The sequence below is a fragment of the Lepidothrix coronata genome, unplaced genomic scaffold (assembly GCF_001604755.1).
Source record: "Lepidothrix coronata isolate B3197 unplaced genomic scaffold, Lepidothrix_coronata-1.0 Scaffold188, whole genome shotgun sequence".
NCBI lineage: Eukaryota > Metazoa > Chordata > Aves > Passeriformes > Pipridae > Lepidothrix > Lepidothrix coronata.
Genome location: NW_016690368.1, coordinates 440,478 through 460,220, shown reverse-complemented (window position 1 = coordinate 460,220; position 19,743 = coordinate 440,478). Strand labels below are relative to the sequence as shown.

At 46.0% G+C, this 19,743-nt stretch overlaps 1 protein-coding gene across 7 annotated transcripts in view; it reads right to left on the bottom strand.

The window, feature by feature from the left end:
- PLCH2 (phospholipase C eta 2) overlaps positions 1-19,743 on the bottom strand; it is a 71,813-nt gene that overhangs the window by 25,834 nt on the left and 26,236 nt on the right. For 6 of the 7 annotated variants that reach the window (XM_017831252.1, XM_017831253.1, XM_017831251.1 and 3 more), the window contains 4 exons: positions 3,017-3,163; positions 2,396-2,639; positions 1,747-1,876; positions 556-726 (listed from right to left, as the gene is read on the bottom strand). In XM_017831252.1, coding sequence (XP_017686741.1) covers positions 556-726; positions 1,747-1,876; positions 2,396-2,639; positions 3,017-3,163 — 692 coding nt within the window. Of the gene's footprint in view, positions 1-555; positions 727-1,746; positions 1,877-2,395; positions 2,640-3,016; positions 3,164-17,610; positions 17,844-19,743 lie in introns of those variants that run through there. The other variant, XM_017831256.1, reaches the window with a different exon arrangement.

The following is a 19,743-nucleotide window of genomic DNA, read 5'->3' as shown; positions in this document are numbered from 1 at the left end:
GATGCAGCTTCAGGAGAGATCAGGGATGGGAAAAGGCAAACACCAGTCAGTGCATTTGTTCCTGCAGCACCAGAGTTAAAGCACTCAGAGACAACTTCTTAGGACTACAAAGTATTTAAAAAACTTTCCATACATTCTCTCAACAGCTCTTGAAAAACTAAAACTTTACGAGCTGAGATAGTGTGACAAAGCAATTCAGTGTTTCATCACGGACTGTGCACTAAGTCCCAGGTAGAGACAGAAACACCGGCTTCGTTCCAGGACACTGAATACTGGGAACAGACAGATGCTGATGGAATTTTTCTAAGAGAACACTTGAAAAAAGAAAGAAACTGTAGAGATTATATTTAGGGGCACAACAAAAGAGCCTACAGGGAAAAAAAAGGTAGTGAGAGCAAGAAGATTGAAGAAATAGTCATGCCAGCCTACAAGGTGAAAATCAAGAGACATTTAGCTGCCTATTTTTTCACATGCACAACACTGAAGTTCCCTCCCTGTTTGAAAGGCAAAGCAGAAGGGCAGCACACTGGACTGCTCCCCCTGGCTCGGGCCCACCTTCTGCTCAGTCTCCAGGAAGCGCCTCAGGTCGTCGGTGTCCAGGTAGTCCTTGTGGTTGCTGTAGGTGAGCAGCAGCAGGTACAGATCACGGCGCGTCGACATCATCTTGTAGAAGGCACAGAACTCCTCGAAGTCCAGCGTGCCCTGGTTGTCATCCGTGTCAGCCTCCTGCACACACAGCAACGGGGCAGTCAGGGACCCACCTGCCTGCACCCCCTTTGCACAGACAAACCCCTGCACGAGGACAAACCCCAGAGCAGCAGCAGGTCGGTGCTGTCCCTGCTCAGCCTCCTGGAACGGGCTGAGCTGTCATGTGAATGCTTTGCACAGTCTTTCCTTCACACAGTGTAGGAGCCAAGAAACAAGGGTGAGGGTCTTTCCTGTTCCCCAGGGAACCCTCTGGAGGATTTCTGCTATCCATGCAATGGAGCAGGGCAGTGCACCCTGCAGCACAGCACACAGCGTGCACGTGTCTGCCAGAATCACCACCCACACCTTCTTGAGCAGATCACTGGGACCCACATCACCTGGAAAGTCATTTTATATCCAGGTTTTGAGGGCATATCTGTTAAATCCACAGCCATAAACTGATAATATCTGGAAGAATACTAGTTTTGAAAGTAAAGAAATAAATCATGAGGGATTTCACATAAAGGCTTCCTGGTCCCTGGAGAGACTTTGTGATGACAAAAGCTACACATCTCCATTGTTCAGCTGCCCACTAAATTGGGTCAAGGTCAGCAGAATGAAATGTCAAACAAACAGCTCTTAGCAGTGCAAAAATATGACAGATACAGAAGTTTTCATGCTGGGTATTTTATTATTGTAGGATATTGGATACTTTACTGGATAATATTTATTACAGAGAACATAATCAGAGGAGGAAACGTGACTGAGTTTCTGATCAAAAAGTATAGCAAAAAAAGCAATCTTGGTACTACTGTGTGTGTCCATGTTGTGTAACACCAGGAGGTACCTGGTGTATGGCCTTTTTCTGTGCATAACAATTTATCTATGACGTGTTTCTGGAGCTCTTTTCAATCTGCCAAATGGCCTGTGTAGTATCTCTCAGCAGAGTGGAAAGAACCCAGCTGCTGAAGTATTTGCAATCTCTCCTACTGGGTTTCATGTTAAATCCTTGTTCTTTCAGAAAAAAAAAAAACAAACACAAATGTTTTCATTTCTTACCTTAAACATTTGCTTGACTTTCTGTCGGGGCAGGTTCACATTCAGTTTGTGCATGAGCTGGAGCACTTCACTAATGCTCAGACTGCCATCACCATTTTTATCTGCCTCATCAAAGGTCTGCTTCAACCACATTGAACAGGGGTTAAGGAACAGCGTGGAATATTGAGGGATATTACTGAACTTTAGGTATACATTTTTTTTTTCACATTAGGAAACACTGGAAATGAGACTGGAAATGAAAGAAAGTTCAAGACAATGTTTAATTCTACTCATGCTAGTTCAGTTACAGTTTCTAGACGGGCTGTGCTCTGTAGCCATTGCACAGCACAGCAGAACACACTGAGTGAATCTCAATTTTACATCTCACTTTGTCCCCTAAAACCAAACCAAATGGGTGGTTTTACACCGGGAGTCAGAGATGAAGGAACACACCTGTATGGTTCTCAGTCCACTCCAGGCATTCATCTCCAAACCCTGCCCAGAACAGTCCTCTCCAAGGACTCCTGTCCCCTGGAAACAGGGAGTACAATGGGAACTGCTCTGAAGCTGTGAGCCTAGTGCTTACCTGTGGCAAAGCTGCAGGGAATGCCAGTGCTATCCACAGCTCTCCCCTCCTGGGAAAGCCCCCCAGGCAGCACAGGAAGGATATTGGTCCCTGGTCCGCTGGCGTTTGGACAGGCTGTCCTCGTCACTGATCCCTGCCATCAGGTACTTCAGCCCCGTGATCCAGGTCCGGGCCTCCTCGGCGCTGGAGGACACCAGGTCCAGGGATTCCATGTGGTCCCCGTGGTAGATGCTGAAGCAGCAGTTGGGGTCGAAGCTGCCGTCAGCATAGCGCTGGAAGATCTCCGACTGCTTCCCCTCACACACCTCCTGGATGGAGTCGATGGAGACTGGAATGACCAAAGCGTGGAGCTCGTTAATGGCTGTGTGAGTGCCCTGGGGCAGCCAGGATGGGTCACCCTGCACAGAAATCCCACAAGAAACCCCAAATCTCACCACAGGGGCCCCAGTTCACACAGGGGTTGCCTTCCACTCATTTACAACATCCTACACCCCTGCAACCTGCACAGTCAACAACAGCAACTCAAACTTCAGAAATCATTCATCATAAAATCATTTACTGCCCTTTAAATTCAACTGCAACACTCTTCTTGATCACCTATCAATGACCAACTTCCAACTGCCAAATCCTTCATGCTTGTTGTTCTGTTAGGAGGGCAAGACCCCAGGAGGGATGAGAAGGGGGGGCTCTGTGGCTGACACTCACTTTTGGCTTTCTCATTCTTGCGGGAGGGTCTCCAGCGGATGCAGGACCTGTGCTCATCCAGGTAATAGAAGCGGACCAGCCCTTTGGATCCCCCACGGAGCTTGATCATTTGGGTGCCCGCCTGCATGGAGCTCATACATCTTTCCACTGAGGAGAGAAGGGAAGTGATAGCTCTGAGTCAGGCCTTGCTCCCTTCAAATTGCCTTTGCAGGAAGAAAACACATCAAGCAGCTGCCAAATGAACAGTTCAAGGCACAGGATGAGATTTCCTGCACTAAGAGGTCAGGTACACCATCAAAGAGTCAGGAAAATTCTTGGCATCTGTGGACTTACCTGTAAATGTGGAAGTTTTCACTCCCATATTAATTGACATGGAATGTCCATATGCTGGAGCCAGCACAAGGGATGTGCCCTTCTCGAGCATCTCAAATGCTTTATCTGAGCTCCTACAACACATAAACCTTGTGCTGGACACAGTTTTACCTGGAGACTGGAATCCTTGGCCAGCAAGGTCCCATGGCTCCTATGGATTAGGTCACTGATCCTACAGATTTGCTTCCAGATGCAGTGACAAGAACCTGACAGATTTTTGTTCTTCCCCGTCACTCAAACCTCCCCTGTCCTGGCAGGGGCCTTTCACCTCTGCTGTGCTTTGGACATCAAACCTTCCCATTCCTGGAGCTTTGGCAGCACCACAGACAGTGCAGTGGCCTTCAAAGACCCCAGTGATGGGGCAGGTCCTCCAGGGGCTCTGCTCTGCCCTGGGGGTCCCTGCCCTCCGTGGGAGCTGCTGCAGAGCTGAGGCTCCTGCAGGCAAAGCCCCTGGAGCGGGGCTGGGGCTGAGCCAGGGCTGGGGCTTCTTTCTGCTCTCCAGCTGCTGCAAGGACTGAGCTCAGCTTCAGTGCCAACTGCGAGCGACTGGCTCTGTCCCAGAAGAAATGCAGACTCATATTTTCTGCCAAGTCTCCCATTTATTTCCCATAGTGACAGAGCAGAGCCTGTGACCCGATTTTCCCGTGGCTTTTCTGCCTGATCTGTTTAAGTAAAATTAAAACTATTACCGTGTCCAATGTTGGTTTTGTCTCTTTTTTTCAGACCTGGAGATGAGAAGTGTAAATTACTGCTGAGATGCTGGATGGAAGAATGAAAACTAATACATGTAATATACATTCTAGTGAGTCCAGATTTATAAATAAGTAAATACAAGGAGATTCTGAGGTCAGCTCTCTTTTATCAATCTTGTCATCAAGATTAAAGATGAAACAGTGTCCAAATGAAAACACTCCTTCCATGTACTCCAAAATGCATCAAAACCAACACAATTCTTTGGTTCAAGTCCACCTCTCAGGCAAAAGCAAAAGCACCCAAGAGAAGCAAGGTAGAGTAAAAAGAAATGGGAAAAAGCGCTGAAAAGCTCGTGTTCAGACAAGGTCAATTAATTTACTCCAGAAAAGAAGGTTCAACGTTTTGATTTGAAAGCAGGTCACTGTAATAAAAGAAAATTTAAATTTAAAGCCACAATTCTGTAGAGCATATTGTTTATGTTAATAAAATATTTATGGAGAGAAGGTGTGGAATTAAGAACAAGAGAATCCCTAGTGTAACATTTTATATTTCTTAAAGCTGATCCCTTGGCTGCAATCAGAGCTGCCCTCAGACCAATCAGTGTGGTCAGCAGGAATTAGTCATAAAGCCAGTGCTGGGCCAGAAACACCTCTGGGGTTCACTGCAACCTCAGACCCAAACTCAGCCCAACCCTCTCCCAGACATTTCAAAGTGTTCAACACCTGCTTTCCTTCCAACTCAGGAGAAGATAAATATTTCTCAAATTTACTGAGATAATAATCATGGAAAGCTTAAACTTATTTCACAAGGTCTATAGGGTTTTGGGGGGGGGAAAATGGTCAAAATAGCTAATAAAAGAATTTCTCTTAACACTAATCACACAGACTTCAAAATCATACTAAATGTCCAACTTCTTCTTTGGAAGTTATAGCAGTAAATAATCTTATTTGAAGAAATGAGGGAGAAGTATCAAAGATCACACCTGGTACAAAGCAGAAAATAATAAAGCACCAAAATAGAAGCACACTTTATGTAACACACATTTGCTTTGCTTTCACACGAAGTCAGAATATGCTCCTTGCTGTTAAAATTTTAATAAGCATCCTTGGACTGCTTTTCCACTGCAGCTGTTCATTCTGTGGCAGGATTTGTCACCCAAAGCCACCCCAAGCCCCCAGCCCCTCCCAGCTGCCCTCCTGCAGCTCCAGCTCAGCTGCACTCTGGGCTGGGCTTTGCTGATCCTCGATGGTAGGGAAGGTCTGGGGACACCCTGAGCCCAGGTCTGGTCCCTGCTCCTGCCTGAATGGTCAGACCCAATGCTCTGGTATCTGTTGTGATCTTTTGGGGGTTGGTGACAAACAAAAGCACAAGAAATCTCCTCCTGCTGTGTCAGAGCAGCAGCTTTTCGGGCGATGCAGTGGGGAGCAGAACCCAGGAGGGGATGCAGAGGTGTCTGCTGGGGCAGCCAGACCAAGGAGACTGAGGTGGAGCAGGGAAAAAGGGCCTTCCACCCCCTCCCCTGTCTGCAGCACTGAAAGTTCAGAGCAGAAAAGAAATAAAATCCTAGTGGTGCTTACATCAAACAGAAAATCACCTGTTTTTTTCTGAGATCCTTCCCAGCATGTAAATGAGAAGAGCACACTGCTGAGAACACAAGCAGGACTGCTTCTCCTCACTATTGTTTAGATTCCTTCTGTAAGGATCCATTTCTACACTTCAAATAACAATCCCCCAAGTCTTGCAATGAATCATTTTTTTGGAAGAAACGGCTCCTATCTATCTTTAATTAAGGCTGATTTAAGGCTTTTCTGTTTTCCACTTCATTAGTACCTTTTTTTTTCAGAATTCAGCTTATGTTCAGTTCTCTTCTAATGAGTTGCCTCAATTTGCATCTGGACAAAACAGGCATGGAGAGAAGATGGATCTCTGTACTGCAGCAAAGAGCACTGTGAGAGCAGAGCAGGGAACAGAAACGTGGAACACCCAGTTCCACACGGGACTGATGCAGCAAGAACATGCACAGGGACTTTTCATACTTCTTAGTACCAGCTGTAGTTACTACACAAAGTTTTAAAGTAGCAATAAATAACAAAACTACTCAAACCACAAATCCCTACAATTTGTCCTGAAACAAGGGGCGAAAAGAGACCAACTCCCTGCCTATTGTTAGAAAGATGTTCTAATGTCTGCAAACTGATTATTTATGGTTCAGTAGCAGTATTGTCTTCTAGGAGGTTTCTCGGTTTGATGTAAAACGTGTGAAGGAGTGGGAGTATTTTAGCATGTGGGGATGGAAAGAAGTCAGAAGGATTGAGTCACTGAGTATTTTTGTACACGGACCAGCTTTGTCAAAGAGTCACGTCCCAGGTCCGAGCGCCCCGCGCTGTGTCCAACACACCTCGGCCCCAGAACAGGGAGAGGGCAGCACCAAACACCCCCTGGGCTCTGCCCCAGGAACACACCCTGGGGGGATGCACCCCTGTGTGCTTCACAACAACCCCTCTCCTAAACAATGCAAGGAGGGGAAGTCAGGTTTGAGGGATTTCCTCCTCCTCAGGGCCTCCCGAGGCTGCGACAGAGCCCAGAGAAACCCCTGTGGTACACGAGCACCGGACGGGCAAGTTGTCCCCTTAAAATATCCCCAAACCAAAACAGCCTTCCCACACACAGACAGAGGACTCCCACACTTGTCACACATTCAGCACTGCGAATCCATTGAGGAGATAATAATTGCCCCATTTTTCAAGTCTCACTGGAAATGGTTTTGCTGCCGTAAGTGGCTCATCAGGACGTAAACCCCAGAGCTGGCTGGTCCAGCTATTCCTGCCAGGAATATCAGCTTCACTTTAGGCAGGAGCCATCAAATATTCATGAAAATAAATATATAAATATAAGAATATGAAAGCACATAAAATATGTAATACTCATATGTATAATCTATACATCTGTATCACATATCCAGTACAGTGTGTTGGGAATCCTGTTCACTGAACAGTCAGGAAGATGTTTTGCCAAGGCTGCAGGTGACCTGTCTGTGGTGTTCCTGGCCCAGGTACACCAGGCTGACTCGCATCGTTACACTGGATCCAATTAAAAATCAGGCCCCATCCAACCTCATTAATCTTCATTTCTTTCATTTTGCATCCCTCCAGCCTTGTAAGCAGGTCCCTCTCACCTTTTACACCAACCATCCTATTCCTAGTGTAAGAATTTTCTCCCCCTTGTTGGCTCTCACTGGCTCACTGAATGCCAGGACACACTGCTGTTCACTGGCCAAAAAAATCTGGAAAAGAAAATTTCTGTATAATTCTGCCAGCAATGGCTGGGACAGTGTCCACGGTGTACAAGAGATAATGGGAGACTGAATCCATCCCTAAGGCGCACAATCCCTAATAAATGAGATGTTAATGGGAGAAGAGATGCTCCTAATCCTTGGAAATTAGGGTGCTTAATTGGAGGGCAGGCTGTCAGCTCTCCAGCCCTCAGCTCAGACTCCAGTAGCCATCTGGGCCCAGCAAAGTGCACAAGCACAGTAGGATGGGGTTTTTCAACCTCTGCTAGAATTCCCAGGAGTTTCTAAGATATCCATATCTGCAGCTTCCTTGCTAAGGACAATCTGTGACTGGTGAAGCTGACAGATGAGTGGGACAAAAGAGGGTTCCAGGGGAATGGGTGGGTCTGGTCAAGGCTGCTCAGATCTCCTCACTGCACGTGCATGAGTGGCTCAAGAAGACTGTTATTAAAGTGCTTTTCTCCAGCCACCTCCAATTAGGTTTGCTGGGTTTATTACCTATTTAAACAAAAGGCTGCTAGGAGGGGACCCAAACAGGACCCTTTTTAGAGAGCCAGAGAGCTTGAGAATTTTGTGAATCAGGATTCAGAGAACAACCTCCCAAGAGCCCACTGACCTGCCATGGGAGAATACAGCAGAGATACTTCCAAACACTCATTTAAAAACTCTAAACTACAAACACTGCACAAAAAATCAACGTGCTAAGAGGTGTACAAGCCCTGGCAGAGAACAAACCTAACTCCCTGTGGGTAAGGAGAGGGAGACAGATTCTATGCAACAGAAAATTTCCAAAGGCCTGCACCTGTCAGAATGTACAGCTTTGCTTCAGCTTTTCCTGAGGAACAGGAAGAAATCAGTAATGAAGTTATAAATGAGGGGTTGTTAAGAACAGAAAGAGCTGCACTATCAGCCACGAAACACAACATTACACTGAGGCTGCCTCACGTCCTTCCTTCTTTTCCACTCCCCCACTCTGCTGCTGGGCAAAGGGGTCACTACCTCAGATTTGAACAGGAAAGCTTCCAAGGAGTTCACTGAAGTGCCCGGGGCCCAGCCTGCACCTTACCAAAGTGGCCGATCTTCCACCTCGGGGAAGCCACGATGCTGCCACCGACCCAGAAAAAGTCTTCGGCCAGACGGGCCACCGAGAACTTATTGTGGAGCAGAGGAGACCTGGAGACATCCCTGTCTGAGAACTTATTCCGGAGCAGAGGAGACCTGGAGACATCCCTGTCTGAGAACTTATTCCAGAGCAGAGGAGACCTGGAGACATCCCTGTCTGAGAACTTATTGCAGAGCAAGGGAGACTTCAAGACATCCTTATCTGAGAACTTATTGCAGAGCAAGGGAGACTTCAAGACATCCTTATCTGAGAACTTATTCCGCAGCAAGGGAGACCTGGAGACATCCATGCCTGAGATGAGCTGACCAAGCACCGACGGCCTTGGGAGGTATCAAGGTTCTGTAGCACACATTTTCCATGTAACAGCATCAAAATATCATTGGGGAAAAAATCAAAATGACAGGTGATTTCCAAAATCCAGTGGTATTTTTCAGGTTGTCACAGAACAGTTTCAGAGTAAATTTAGGCCTCCTTCGTGGTCCAGACTTAGAATATCAATATCCCAACAAAATCCTTTGTATTCTGTGGGACGTACCTCCGTGTCTGCTCTGGAGGACTGGGGGGGTTCAGTTCAAGAGTTTAAAGAAGACACATGATGGGCACGGGCAGGGCCATGAGGCAGTTTGGCATGTAGATGAATCCATTTCTGGACAGCAAGGCCTCCTGCTGATATTCTTTTTCCTCTGGTACTTTCCCAGCTGCATCCATCAGGACATTACAGCAAGTTAGAGTTGTGGCTCCTCCAGCTGCTTCCTCCTCCCGACAGCGATTCCTAACAGGGATGACCCTTCTCTTTGTTTGATTTCCAACAGATCTGCAAGTCCCACCTCCTGAGTGTCTACCTGCTCTTCAAATCCAGCCAACAGCATCCATTGCAGTAAATAAATGCAAAGTTAATAGCACAGGCCATTCCCCTCTCTGCCTTCCTGAGCCACCCCTGCCTTTCACTGGCAATCTCTCCAGGTGCATGAGCTCTTCAGTCTCTTTCCAGGTCTGGAAATAAAAGAACAATCACATCTTCTTCTCATACAGCTCTTCAAGGTATCGTTGCACCAGTCCTCCTCTTTTCTCTGAAGGGTCTCCTCAGCGTTTCAATGGCCATGTCTGATAAAAGAGAGAACATTTCTCTCCAGGCAGCAAAAACCAGATACGATGGAAACACAGCAACACATGTTTGCTTCAAATCCTAAATCCATCATACGCACTAATCCTAAAGCCGTGCTCCTGCCCTATCCAGTCAGGGGATTTAGGTGACACGGTACAGCTGGAGGAAAAAAAAAAGTATAAAAAAATGCTTCCTTCTTCTTTTTCTCCTTCTCTGCCTTTGTTAGAAGCATCTTTCCGTCTCACAGCCTATTTAGGAATGTCTTTGCCAGCTGACACACCCTGTGGAAGCTGTTTAGGGCACAGCCAGGCAGCTCCACTGCTCAGAGCAACTGCTGCACCAGAGCCAGGAGCAGTGAGGGGCTCCAAAACTGGCAGACAAAGCAGGTAAGGATTAATTTCTAGAAAGCACCAAGTCATTACCTCGTTCCATTTGAAATGCATCCATCAAACTCCAAATACAGCAATCTGTCACTCAGGTTATCACAACCTCTTAAGCTACATTAAGTTTTAAGCACAATAGACAATCGCTGTTGCCATCTGGGATCTGTACAAGGAGCCTCACACGCTTCTACCCTGACGAGCTGAACACAAATTGCCCGTTTAAAAACACATTCATTAAGTGCTTCCTACTCCTCCTTTCAGAGTTTGAAAAAGCTTTAGAGTAGTTAATTCTAGAGATGATTCACTCTCAATTAGAAGTTGTTTATTTCACCACCTATGCCCAGAGTTCTTATATTAGGCTGGACTCTGAGTTTAACCACAGATTAATTCCAAAGACCGCCAGGCTGGGTCTGCACCAGGGCTCAGCAGTGCCAGTAATGCCACGGACACTCTTGCCACAATTTATTCCAACTCTTCAGCCACAGCCTTACATCCTCCCGAGGCACCTTTCAAGAGTAATTTAGTGCAATGACTGCAAACTGTCATCAGGGGAAGAGCCTGTTAATGCTCACAAGCACACATCCATCCCACAGAAAACTGCTGCCCCAGAGGGGGGAACCCAGGAAGCTTCATTCCAAAGATCCTGGTCCTTTCTTCAGGTGGAGCAGGGGCAGGATGGGACCTGAGACCTGTGAGCTTCATTGCCTGCTCCATCACATCCTCTGAATTTCCTAAATAAATTCAAATATTCGTTCTGCCAGGACATCCTAGAGCCTGCATTAACCATTGATGTGTTATCAACCTGGGGACACGGGAGAGGGAGAAAAAGAGTGAAATGTAACTCCCATTGCTGCATTGCCCAAGATATTAGTTTACAGATTAGAATTAGAATTCTGCACAAGCAGGACTTCAAATGTGAGTTTGGTTTTATGCCAGTACAGAGAAATGCCAGTGATTTCCAGCACCAGAAAAGAAGAACTATTTCAATATTAAAGTTAAAATTAGAAAGGTTAATTTAAAATCCTTTTAGTTGACACTATCAATCCGTCCTTCAGGCCTCCCAAGAAAATAATCATGCAAGCAGAGAGAAATAAAATCTTCTGGAAAGCTCCTCTGTTTATTGACTGTGATGGATCCTGGACAACAGTGTGGAAAAGCCACAGGAAACAACAAAGGGTTAAATGGGACACAATCCCTCTCCCAGCTCTTAAGCACACTGAGCTGAGGACTTAGGACCTAAGCCTACTGAAATGGGTTTCTATTCTTGCCTCACTTGACATCCTCAGAGAAATCTTGCTCACCTGACACAACATGGAGATTAAAGACTTCTTTCCACAGCGCTTCAGGAACTTATTATTGTCTGAGTGTAACAAAGGCTTTTCATGCCACAAGAAAAGGTTTGAAAACCAGCAGTGCCTGAGTCTGCAGGCTGGCCTGTGGCTCAGCTAAAAATGGAACTGGGAACACCTGAACAATGCTGGGATGTCAGAGTCTTGCCAAAGAAGAGCTTCGCCTCGAGAATGCCAGAGGAGCCAGACTCCAGCCCACACTGAGCATCTGCAGGAGACACAGGAGCACAACACACACATGGTTTGGGAGGTGGAGAAATGGAGCAAAATGGAGATCCTCCTGAGACAAATGGGGTTCTCATTAATGCCATCCACCAGGAGGGAGGGATTCCTTTCCAACATGCACACTTCACTGCCGAGGGACGGGAGAAGGGCTAACAGTTCTGGAATACAAGGGGAAACAGCTGTAGCCCTCAAAGTGGAGAAACCAAAACTAAAAACTTCAGTATCCTGATTGCCAGAGACATTAAATATTACAGAGCTGATGGTGTATTTGCTCTGTAAATCCACAAGGATTAGACCTGTACCTTTGCAGCCATGCACTCCCTTCACCCTTGCATGGACACACTACAGACCCAGTTCACCAGATTAACAAAGTGACCTCGGCACAAGAGGCTGATTCTAAAATACTCCTGGGCAGCTATTAGTGATACACACATGAACTGTAACACAGCTATTAGTGATACACACATGAACTGTAACACAGCTATTAGTGATACACACATGAACTGTAATACAGGCATCAGTGACACACATATGAACTGTAATACAGCTATCAGTGATACACACATGAACTGTAACACAGCTATTAGTGACACACACATGAACTGTAACACAGCTATCAGTGATACACACACGAACTGGAATACAGGCATCCCAATTTCCCATCCAGGGAAATCTAACTCCTAATGGCTGTAGAAAAAAAAAAAAAATAATTGGCAACCCACAGTAGAAGTCACCGAGTACAAGGAGGAAGCAGAAGGTTTCAGTGCCATCTGGCACGTGGCCAGTTATCTGTACTCTCCCTCTCACTTGCTCTTACCATCCCCACTGCCGGAGCACCCGCTGGGACACAACCTCATCCCAACTGTGCATAAGCTGCCTTTTCCCTAATTCCAGCACAGCTCCACTCCCCTGCCCTCTGACCTGGCCACAGGCAGAGCTGCAGGCTATTCCCAGCCATCTGGACAGCACCTCTAAGCACAGTAATCCACCCTCCAGATTAGAGCTGCACATCTTGCCCACAGCAAGTGGAATGCAGGTTATTCCCTGGCTTCTCTGCCTCACCCACCGTGCTCCAAAGCTCAATATTTGTGCACTGGCTCGGAATATACTTCTCAAGTGACTCAGTTTGACTGAAGTACATCTGTCTGCAGTGTCCATAAGTTTACAGGGCCCCTAATTCCACTGGGACAAGCAGCAGTGGCTGTGCCAGCCATGTCCTGGTGCATCCTTTCCATACTGGAATTCTCAGTGGGCAAGGCCTGAGGCAGCTGCTTTAGACAACCACAGCCATGAGCATTCCCAGGCCTTCCCAAAACTGTTTAATAAGTTGCATTATTATAAAATGAACTGATTGTGAAATCCATTAAATGGCTTCATTCACTTGGAGGAATATTCATGGAACTGGGACCCACCAGCAGCACCAACATAATGACAACAATTACTCTGCCTTCTGCCATGATGGTTAGTTCTCTTGGGCTCATCTGGAAAAAAATGATGCAATTATTTTAATTAAGTGAGGACAGGCCTTGTGTTTTGAGCTGTTGAACTCTTCTCCTTGCAAAGCTGCAATAATGAAATTTTGCCGACTGTAGAAAACGTCAGCATAAAACAAAGATTTTAAGACTATAAACGTTGCTCTAAGGTCACCTTGTCTCCAACCTCTGGCTTGTAAAAGACAATGTCCCTACACACTTAATTGAAATAAGAACCTAAACTCTTTACATTTAAAGATCTTTCAGCACTTGACCATCTGTTCAGTGACATGGGCCATAAACACAGAGAGGGAGATTAGGGCAGGATGGGAGGGAACAGATCCATCAGTGTGATTACACACCTTCTAGGAAAACAGCTCTAAGAATTCAAGAATCCGAGACAAAAGGGGTACAGGAGAACCAGTCAGGTGAACGATGTTCAGAAAAGACACCTGAGACTGAAATGCATCACCACAGATTGATTTTACCCCCAAATTTTTCGTCCTTATTTGGGGTGAGCTTTAATATAATCTATCTGTAAAAATTCAGAACTTTTCTAGACCTCCCTTTTGTGCCATGTACATTTTAAAACAGGTGACAGACTCTTCTTCAAATATATTCCAGTTTCATGAAAGATGGAAAGAAAGGAGCTGCACTGGCTCTAGGAACAAGCCAGGCTCTGTCTTCATTCAGTGCTTTTCTCAGCTTCTGTGGCATCCAGGAGACAGCCTTATGAGGCTCTACTGTCAATTTTCCCTTCCAAGATATATCACTCTACAGAACCCAGCATCTGTAAATCTTAGAAACCAATGGCAGCTCCTTTTGTAAGCTTGAAAGATGACCATAATTGTGGTTTTCTTCAGGCAGGAACCCCCTGCTGTAACCCCTGAGAGGGGAGATTGCCAACAACAGAAGCACAGTTGCACAGCGAGGGCAGCTGCTGAGCTGAGCCCACAGCAGGGTCAGGGACTGGAGCTTATTGCCCGATTTTATTTAGTCCTGGATCCAGGGTAGTTCAGGTAAACACTCAGGAAGTGAAGTAATTGCTCCTGGGCTCCTCCAGGAAATGGATTTCTATCTTCTGCTGTGGCCTCCAATATCCACCTCAGTTTGAAACAAAGCAGCCTGACAGATTCATTTCCCCCCAGGGATCAGAGCAGAAGATAAGCAGGAATTGAAGGCTGATATGAAAGAGTCAGCTCACTGGCTGGACTGGGAAAATGGGCTCTCCAGAAAACATTCCACAGAGATCCACATCTAACAGTGGTTCTGGGCTTTGTTCAGTGTGGGCTGGTCCACGTTCGCTCCATGTCAGGCCATGTCATGCCAGAAAATTTAGTTTCTCTCTGCCACATAACATCTTTAGACCTACAGAGGCCAATACTGATTGTCCCTCCTTCTGCAATTCCCTGTGACGGGAAAGCTTTCCCTTTTAGGTAACTGAATTCACATTCCCCCTGCAAATGATTGTCAGGGACAGAAGGGATTTGAATCACAGGAATCAGCCCATACGGTATCAGTTAATTTTAAGTTGGCCACTTAGCAATAACGTGACATTTTCTTTGCAATGCTTCTCTCCCTTTTTTTTAAATCCAACTGAAGACAAGGCATCTGGAACCCACCTCTAACCGAGGGTTAGACCAGCAGACCCAGTGAGGGCATCATTAGAGGCAAGGCAGGAAGAGTGGCTGTGATGCTGGGGAAGCAGAGAACTCCTGGGTGTTGATCTTTCCCAAAGCCTGTTGCCGTTTGGAGGCTGAAATTCTGCTGCTCCAGCTCGTGAGCTGTTCCATTGGAAGGTGTTTGCCAGCTGTCACATTCCTGAAGGACTTTCCCAGACAAGATGCTTCACTCAGGGCATGGCCTGTTCTCCTCCCAGTGGCACTGACAGTATCCAACGTCTCCTTAGCGATAGATGAACATTCCAGAATCACTGGGAGCAAGTCATTGCTTGGATCATCCTCCATGACTATTCAGCTTCTAGGCAGCCAGAACCCCTTAGAAAAGGAGAGTGGCAAGTCTCCAGAACACTGAAGTGCTGAGAGCCAGGGTGTTGGTGCCTCTCACTAGGAATGTTTTAATAGTTTAACAAACGACTTCCAGGGGCTTTCATATCCTGTGGAATAACTGGCTCCAGTTACATCACCACTGGTTTATACCCAAGTGAGAGGAGAATCCTATTTCCTTTTAATGCTGCAGATGACAGCAAGAAGGTGGAACCCTCAAAAAGAACCTTCATTCGGCTCCCTGCCTGCAGCTGCAGCTCATGGAGCTTCCATCCTTGGAAGTTCCCCCCTGGTTTTCCAGGTGCTTCCATTCCCTGGCTTAGGAGGACACCATCTGGCAGAGCCCCCGGGCTGGTGCAACCACACACACTGAGCCCTTCTCAGCCTCCCTGACTGCAGCAAGGAACAAACCTGAGTAACTGCTCCAGGGATGGTCCTCCAGGGACACCCTCAGGGACAGCCCCTCTCTCTCCAACCTGTTCCCAGAAGCTGGAAGCTGAACCCAGCAGTGAGAAGCCAAAAGGACTTTGAGTGGCACAATTCCTGCTTCATCACACCTTCCCTGAGGACACTGTCTGTTTAAAGTGCAAAGGGATCCACACTGGTACACCATGTTTCAGAGAACAATAATTAGATGAGGAATACTCAGAGTGTCCCATCCTGACATTTTCAAAACCAAACTATTTCAGTTTTCAGCCCTGAAACACTTCTGTTGGAAAATGCAATCAGCAGAAGTGTGTTAATGGATTCAAACTGACAGACAATGGATTCACATTGGATATTGGGAAGAAATCCTTCCCTGGGAGGGTGGGCAGGCCCTGGCACAGGTTGCCCAGAGAAGCTGTGGCAGCCCCATCCCTGGAAGTGTCCAAGGCCAGGTTGGACGGGGCTTGGAGCAACCTGGGCTGGTGAAAGGTGTCCCTGCCCATGGCAGGGGGTGGAACCAGATGAGCTCTAAGGTCCTTTCCAACCCAACCCACCTGTGATTCCATTATAAATGTGCCATTTTGATTAACTCAATCCAAAACCTGGGAATTTACAGGTTCTGAAGATTTAAGAAAATCACCCTCTTTCATTGGAACAAGAAAAGTTCTTGCACACAGCAAATAGTTTCTCCCCATTCTCTCTTTTAGCATCCAGTTCAATTAAAGCTTCCATGCTTCCAAATCTCCAGCCTCTACTCCAGCAATATGGCACAAGTAAATAAACTCCTCTGCCAAGCTTTAAAATCTGCTTTTTTGCTATTTAAATAAATATTGACAATGCCCAAATGCATCTCATCATCTCTGCTTCATTCTTAACAAGTCTCAGAGGAAAATACTGGTTAACATTTTCCTGTTGTTCTGATGCAGACTGAGACCCTTTGATTACTCACCTGAATGGTTTGCATAGTTCTCAGAATCATTAAATATGTCACAGACCAGAAGTATTATTGGATTTAATATTATTTTTATCAATATATAAAATAATTTCCAATATGGTCACAGAACACAGAAAAAATAATGGCCATTTCCATGCACAACTGGAGCTTTTTCTATGTGATGTTTTCACCTAGAAATGATTTTTAGGAAAGGAAAGAGAACTTTAATGAGTGTGTCCTTCAAAAGACATGGCCAGGGATCCAGGAATGTGGGAGTGAGTATTCTACAGCTGCAAACACAGGGAGTGAGGCTCCTGCTCTGCCTCCCCAGAGGCACAGGGGTGTCAGAGCAGGACCCAGAGCACCCAGAGCGGCTTTTCTGAACACACAGAACTGAACACAGCCCTCTTTACTTGTTGCATAACTCCTGTAAAACCACATGCCTAACAGGCACAAGATACAAAATGCACAGAGACAAGCTGGGCATTTGAGTCAATTAAAATACATCACAGGGAAGGGCTTCTCTCTCTGGGCTTTTACTCAGTAAATCAACGAGGAAACAAGGTTTTTAAAAATAAAACCTGGGCTTTTGAGACTCGGTCTTGAATCCCTAGGATTGCTCAGGCATCCCTCAGTGCAGGTCTGAGCTCCAAGTTGAGCATGCAGGACACTGCAGCACAGTGCTCCAGCTCCAGCATCCTCCGACTTCAGCCCTGCCTTGAGCCCGCCAGGGACAACTTCAACCCCGACTGACTCTGTGCTCTCTTGCTGGATGGGTGTAAAGAAACTACACCTAATGAGCAGCAAATCACCTGCTTTTAAAAATTAAAACAATACATCTGACTCACAACAGCACTGGAGTGTCTCTTTCCTCTCTCCCCATGTGGGTAGCAGAAGGTCTCTGGTTAAAAATAGAAAGCCTTTCTTCTGGTGGGAGCAGAGAAGGAACATGAACATACCTGGTGCGCTCCTTGGCTGCACTTTTCATGCAGGAAGAAGCAGCCATTAGAGATACATTTATTATTTAAGCTTTGTGGTGATAGGAGGCAAAGGTACAGCAAAGGCTCCCTTAAGAAACTGCTCGGTTTGTTTCAAGCATTTAAGTTTGAATAAGAGAAGACAAGTGCCCAAAGAATCTTTGTAAACTGCACTTTTCTCCACAGCAAAACTAATTTCCCTCGAAAAGGGTGATTCAAATAAACATTTTCCCTTACCTTTCTCTGGGCTGAGGCATTTAATTGTGCTTGCATCATCCATATTCCAGTGAGAGATTCAAGTGAAGACACCAGAGGAAGCAGCACAGACCATATGCACATCCCTGGGATCTCAAAAGACTCTTTGAGAGAATGAGGAGAGGAGCAGTGCCCGTGTCTCTCTAATGCAGCATCCCAAGGTTCCCAGGGAAGCTTCCTGCCCCTGGGCTGAGCAGGCTCATCCCTTATTCCCTGTTCAGTAGTGGATCAGGAGCTGCTGACAGGTAGAGAGCAGCGCAGGAGCTCAGCCAGTGTTCCCAGCCCTTCCCTGCAACCCAAGTGTTCAGCCACCTGGGATAACCGGGGGTTAACTCCTTGCTTCCCTGCTCTCAGGCAGGATGCAGGGATGTCTTTTGCTTCACTCCTTCAAAAAAAGAACTCCGGGTAAAACTTGTGGATCTTAGGAAATAAAGGATAACTCGCTTTTAACTCCTCTGGGTGCATTGCATTCAGCAGGCAGCAAACAGCAGTGGGGTGCTGCTTCATTTAAGAAGGAAAAGAAAGTAATTTTTTCTTTTTTTATTAATGCCTCCCCTGTGTCCCTTCAGCATGATACACACTTAAGGGATCCTCCCAGACTCTCTCAAGTTTAGAAAGCAAGTCTACAGTTGCTGATAAAAATAGGCAAGCTGTTCTCTTTGGGCTTCTCTCTGATTTCTTTTCTTGGCAAAGACCATGTATTTCCCTCCTTTTTAACTTGCAAGGAAATATTAACACAGAATGAATGGGAAACATCTGGGAAACAATACCCATTATTGTACCCTGTGTCCCAAAACACAACACACGAGGAGGCAGACACAGACCTTTGAGTTCTGTCTACATTCTGCAGCAGAATTTCAGCATCTTTATATGATGGTGCTGCCCAGAATTTCCAACCAGGAACAGCTCCTGCCTGTCCTACGTGCCACTGAAATACACAGGGTAAAAGAATTTATGCCTTTGAGGACTTGAAATCTAAATAAACACGATTGATAAAGGACTGGGAAAAAATTATTCTCTCCTCTGTTACAGCTGGATTGTCCTGCTGTTTTCACTCTATACCATCAGAACTCCAGAAAGATCAAGATCTTTGCAAGATCCGACACAATCCCCCTACAATTTTCATTTAGACATGAATGCCATGGTCCTTCCCATCTTAGGAATGATTTCAGGATTTGGCTCAGGTCTACTTTCAATAAAACATTATCCCATTTGTTTAGTGGTTTCCAGCACTAGCTGTGATCTCATCTCCTGAGCAACCCATCCAGGAGCACTTATTCCAGGAGCCTCTGGGGCATCATATATTTACACCACATTCCATTTGGGCTATTCCTCCTGCATCCACTGCACTTCAGTGTCAGCTTATCGGGGCCAATACTGCAGAGAACGTTCCAGGTTTATCCTAAAAGTGACTCCCTTTCTGTGCCACCGTTCTCATCTCCTGGAGGAAGTGCAGGTTATCACCACATCGCTGTCTCACTTCGAAAGGGAGAAGCCAGGCAAGTACTGAGGCCCAGAAAACGCCTCCAAGACAACATCTCTGGGGAATACTGGGACAGGAAGCCTTCCCACTGCAGGGTAGATTCAATACTCTGCCTGGAGACAAATCTCCAACACCATCTATTCCTTAAAACTTGATCAAGAGACACAGCAAATACAAAGATAACAGCTAAAGCTGATCAACTAATTCACTGATTAGCCCCTCAAACTGAGCAAAGCTTTACCAGGTTATACTTCCTTTAAAAAGAAAAATATATTCACTTGTGAGACTATAAGAGATTCAGCACCAGTATCTGGGTAATGTATGACATCAATTTCATAAAATAAAAGGTTTTATTTCTCTGGGAGTTTTCTGCTGTGCAGTTAGAACAGGGTCACAGAACAAGTGCCAGAGAAACATTTGAAGGCATTCACAGCACATGCAAATTTTCTGAAGTAAGGAGAACACAGACTGTGCTATCACAGAGACCAAAGCAGTTCACATTAAAAGATTCTCTCACTTCAAGTAATAGGTAGTTTAAACCACAGGAGATTTCCCTATGAGAAGCCAATGTGCTGACTCTTGAAATCAATGGCAAACTTTGATCTGCCTTTTGTGGACTCAGATTCACACCA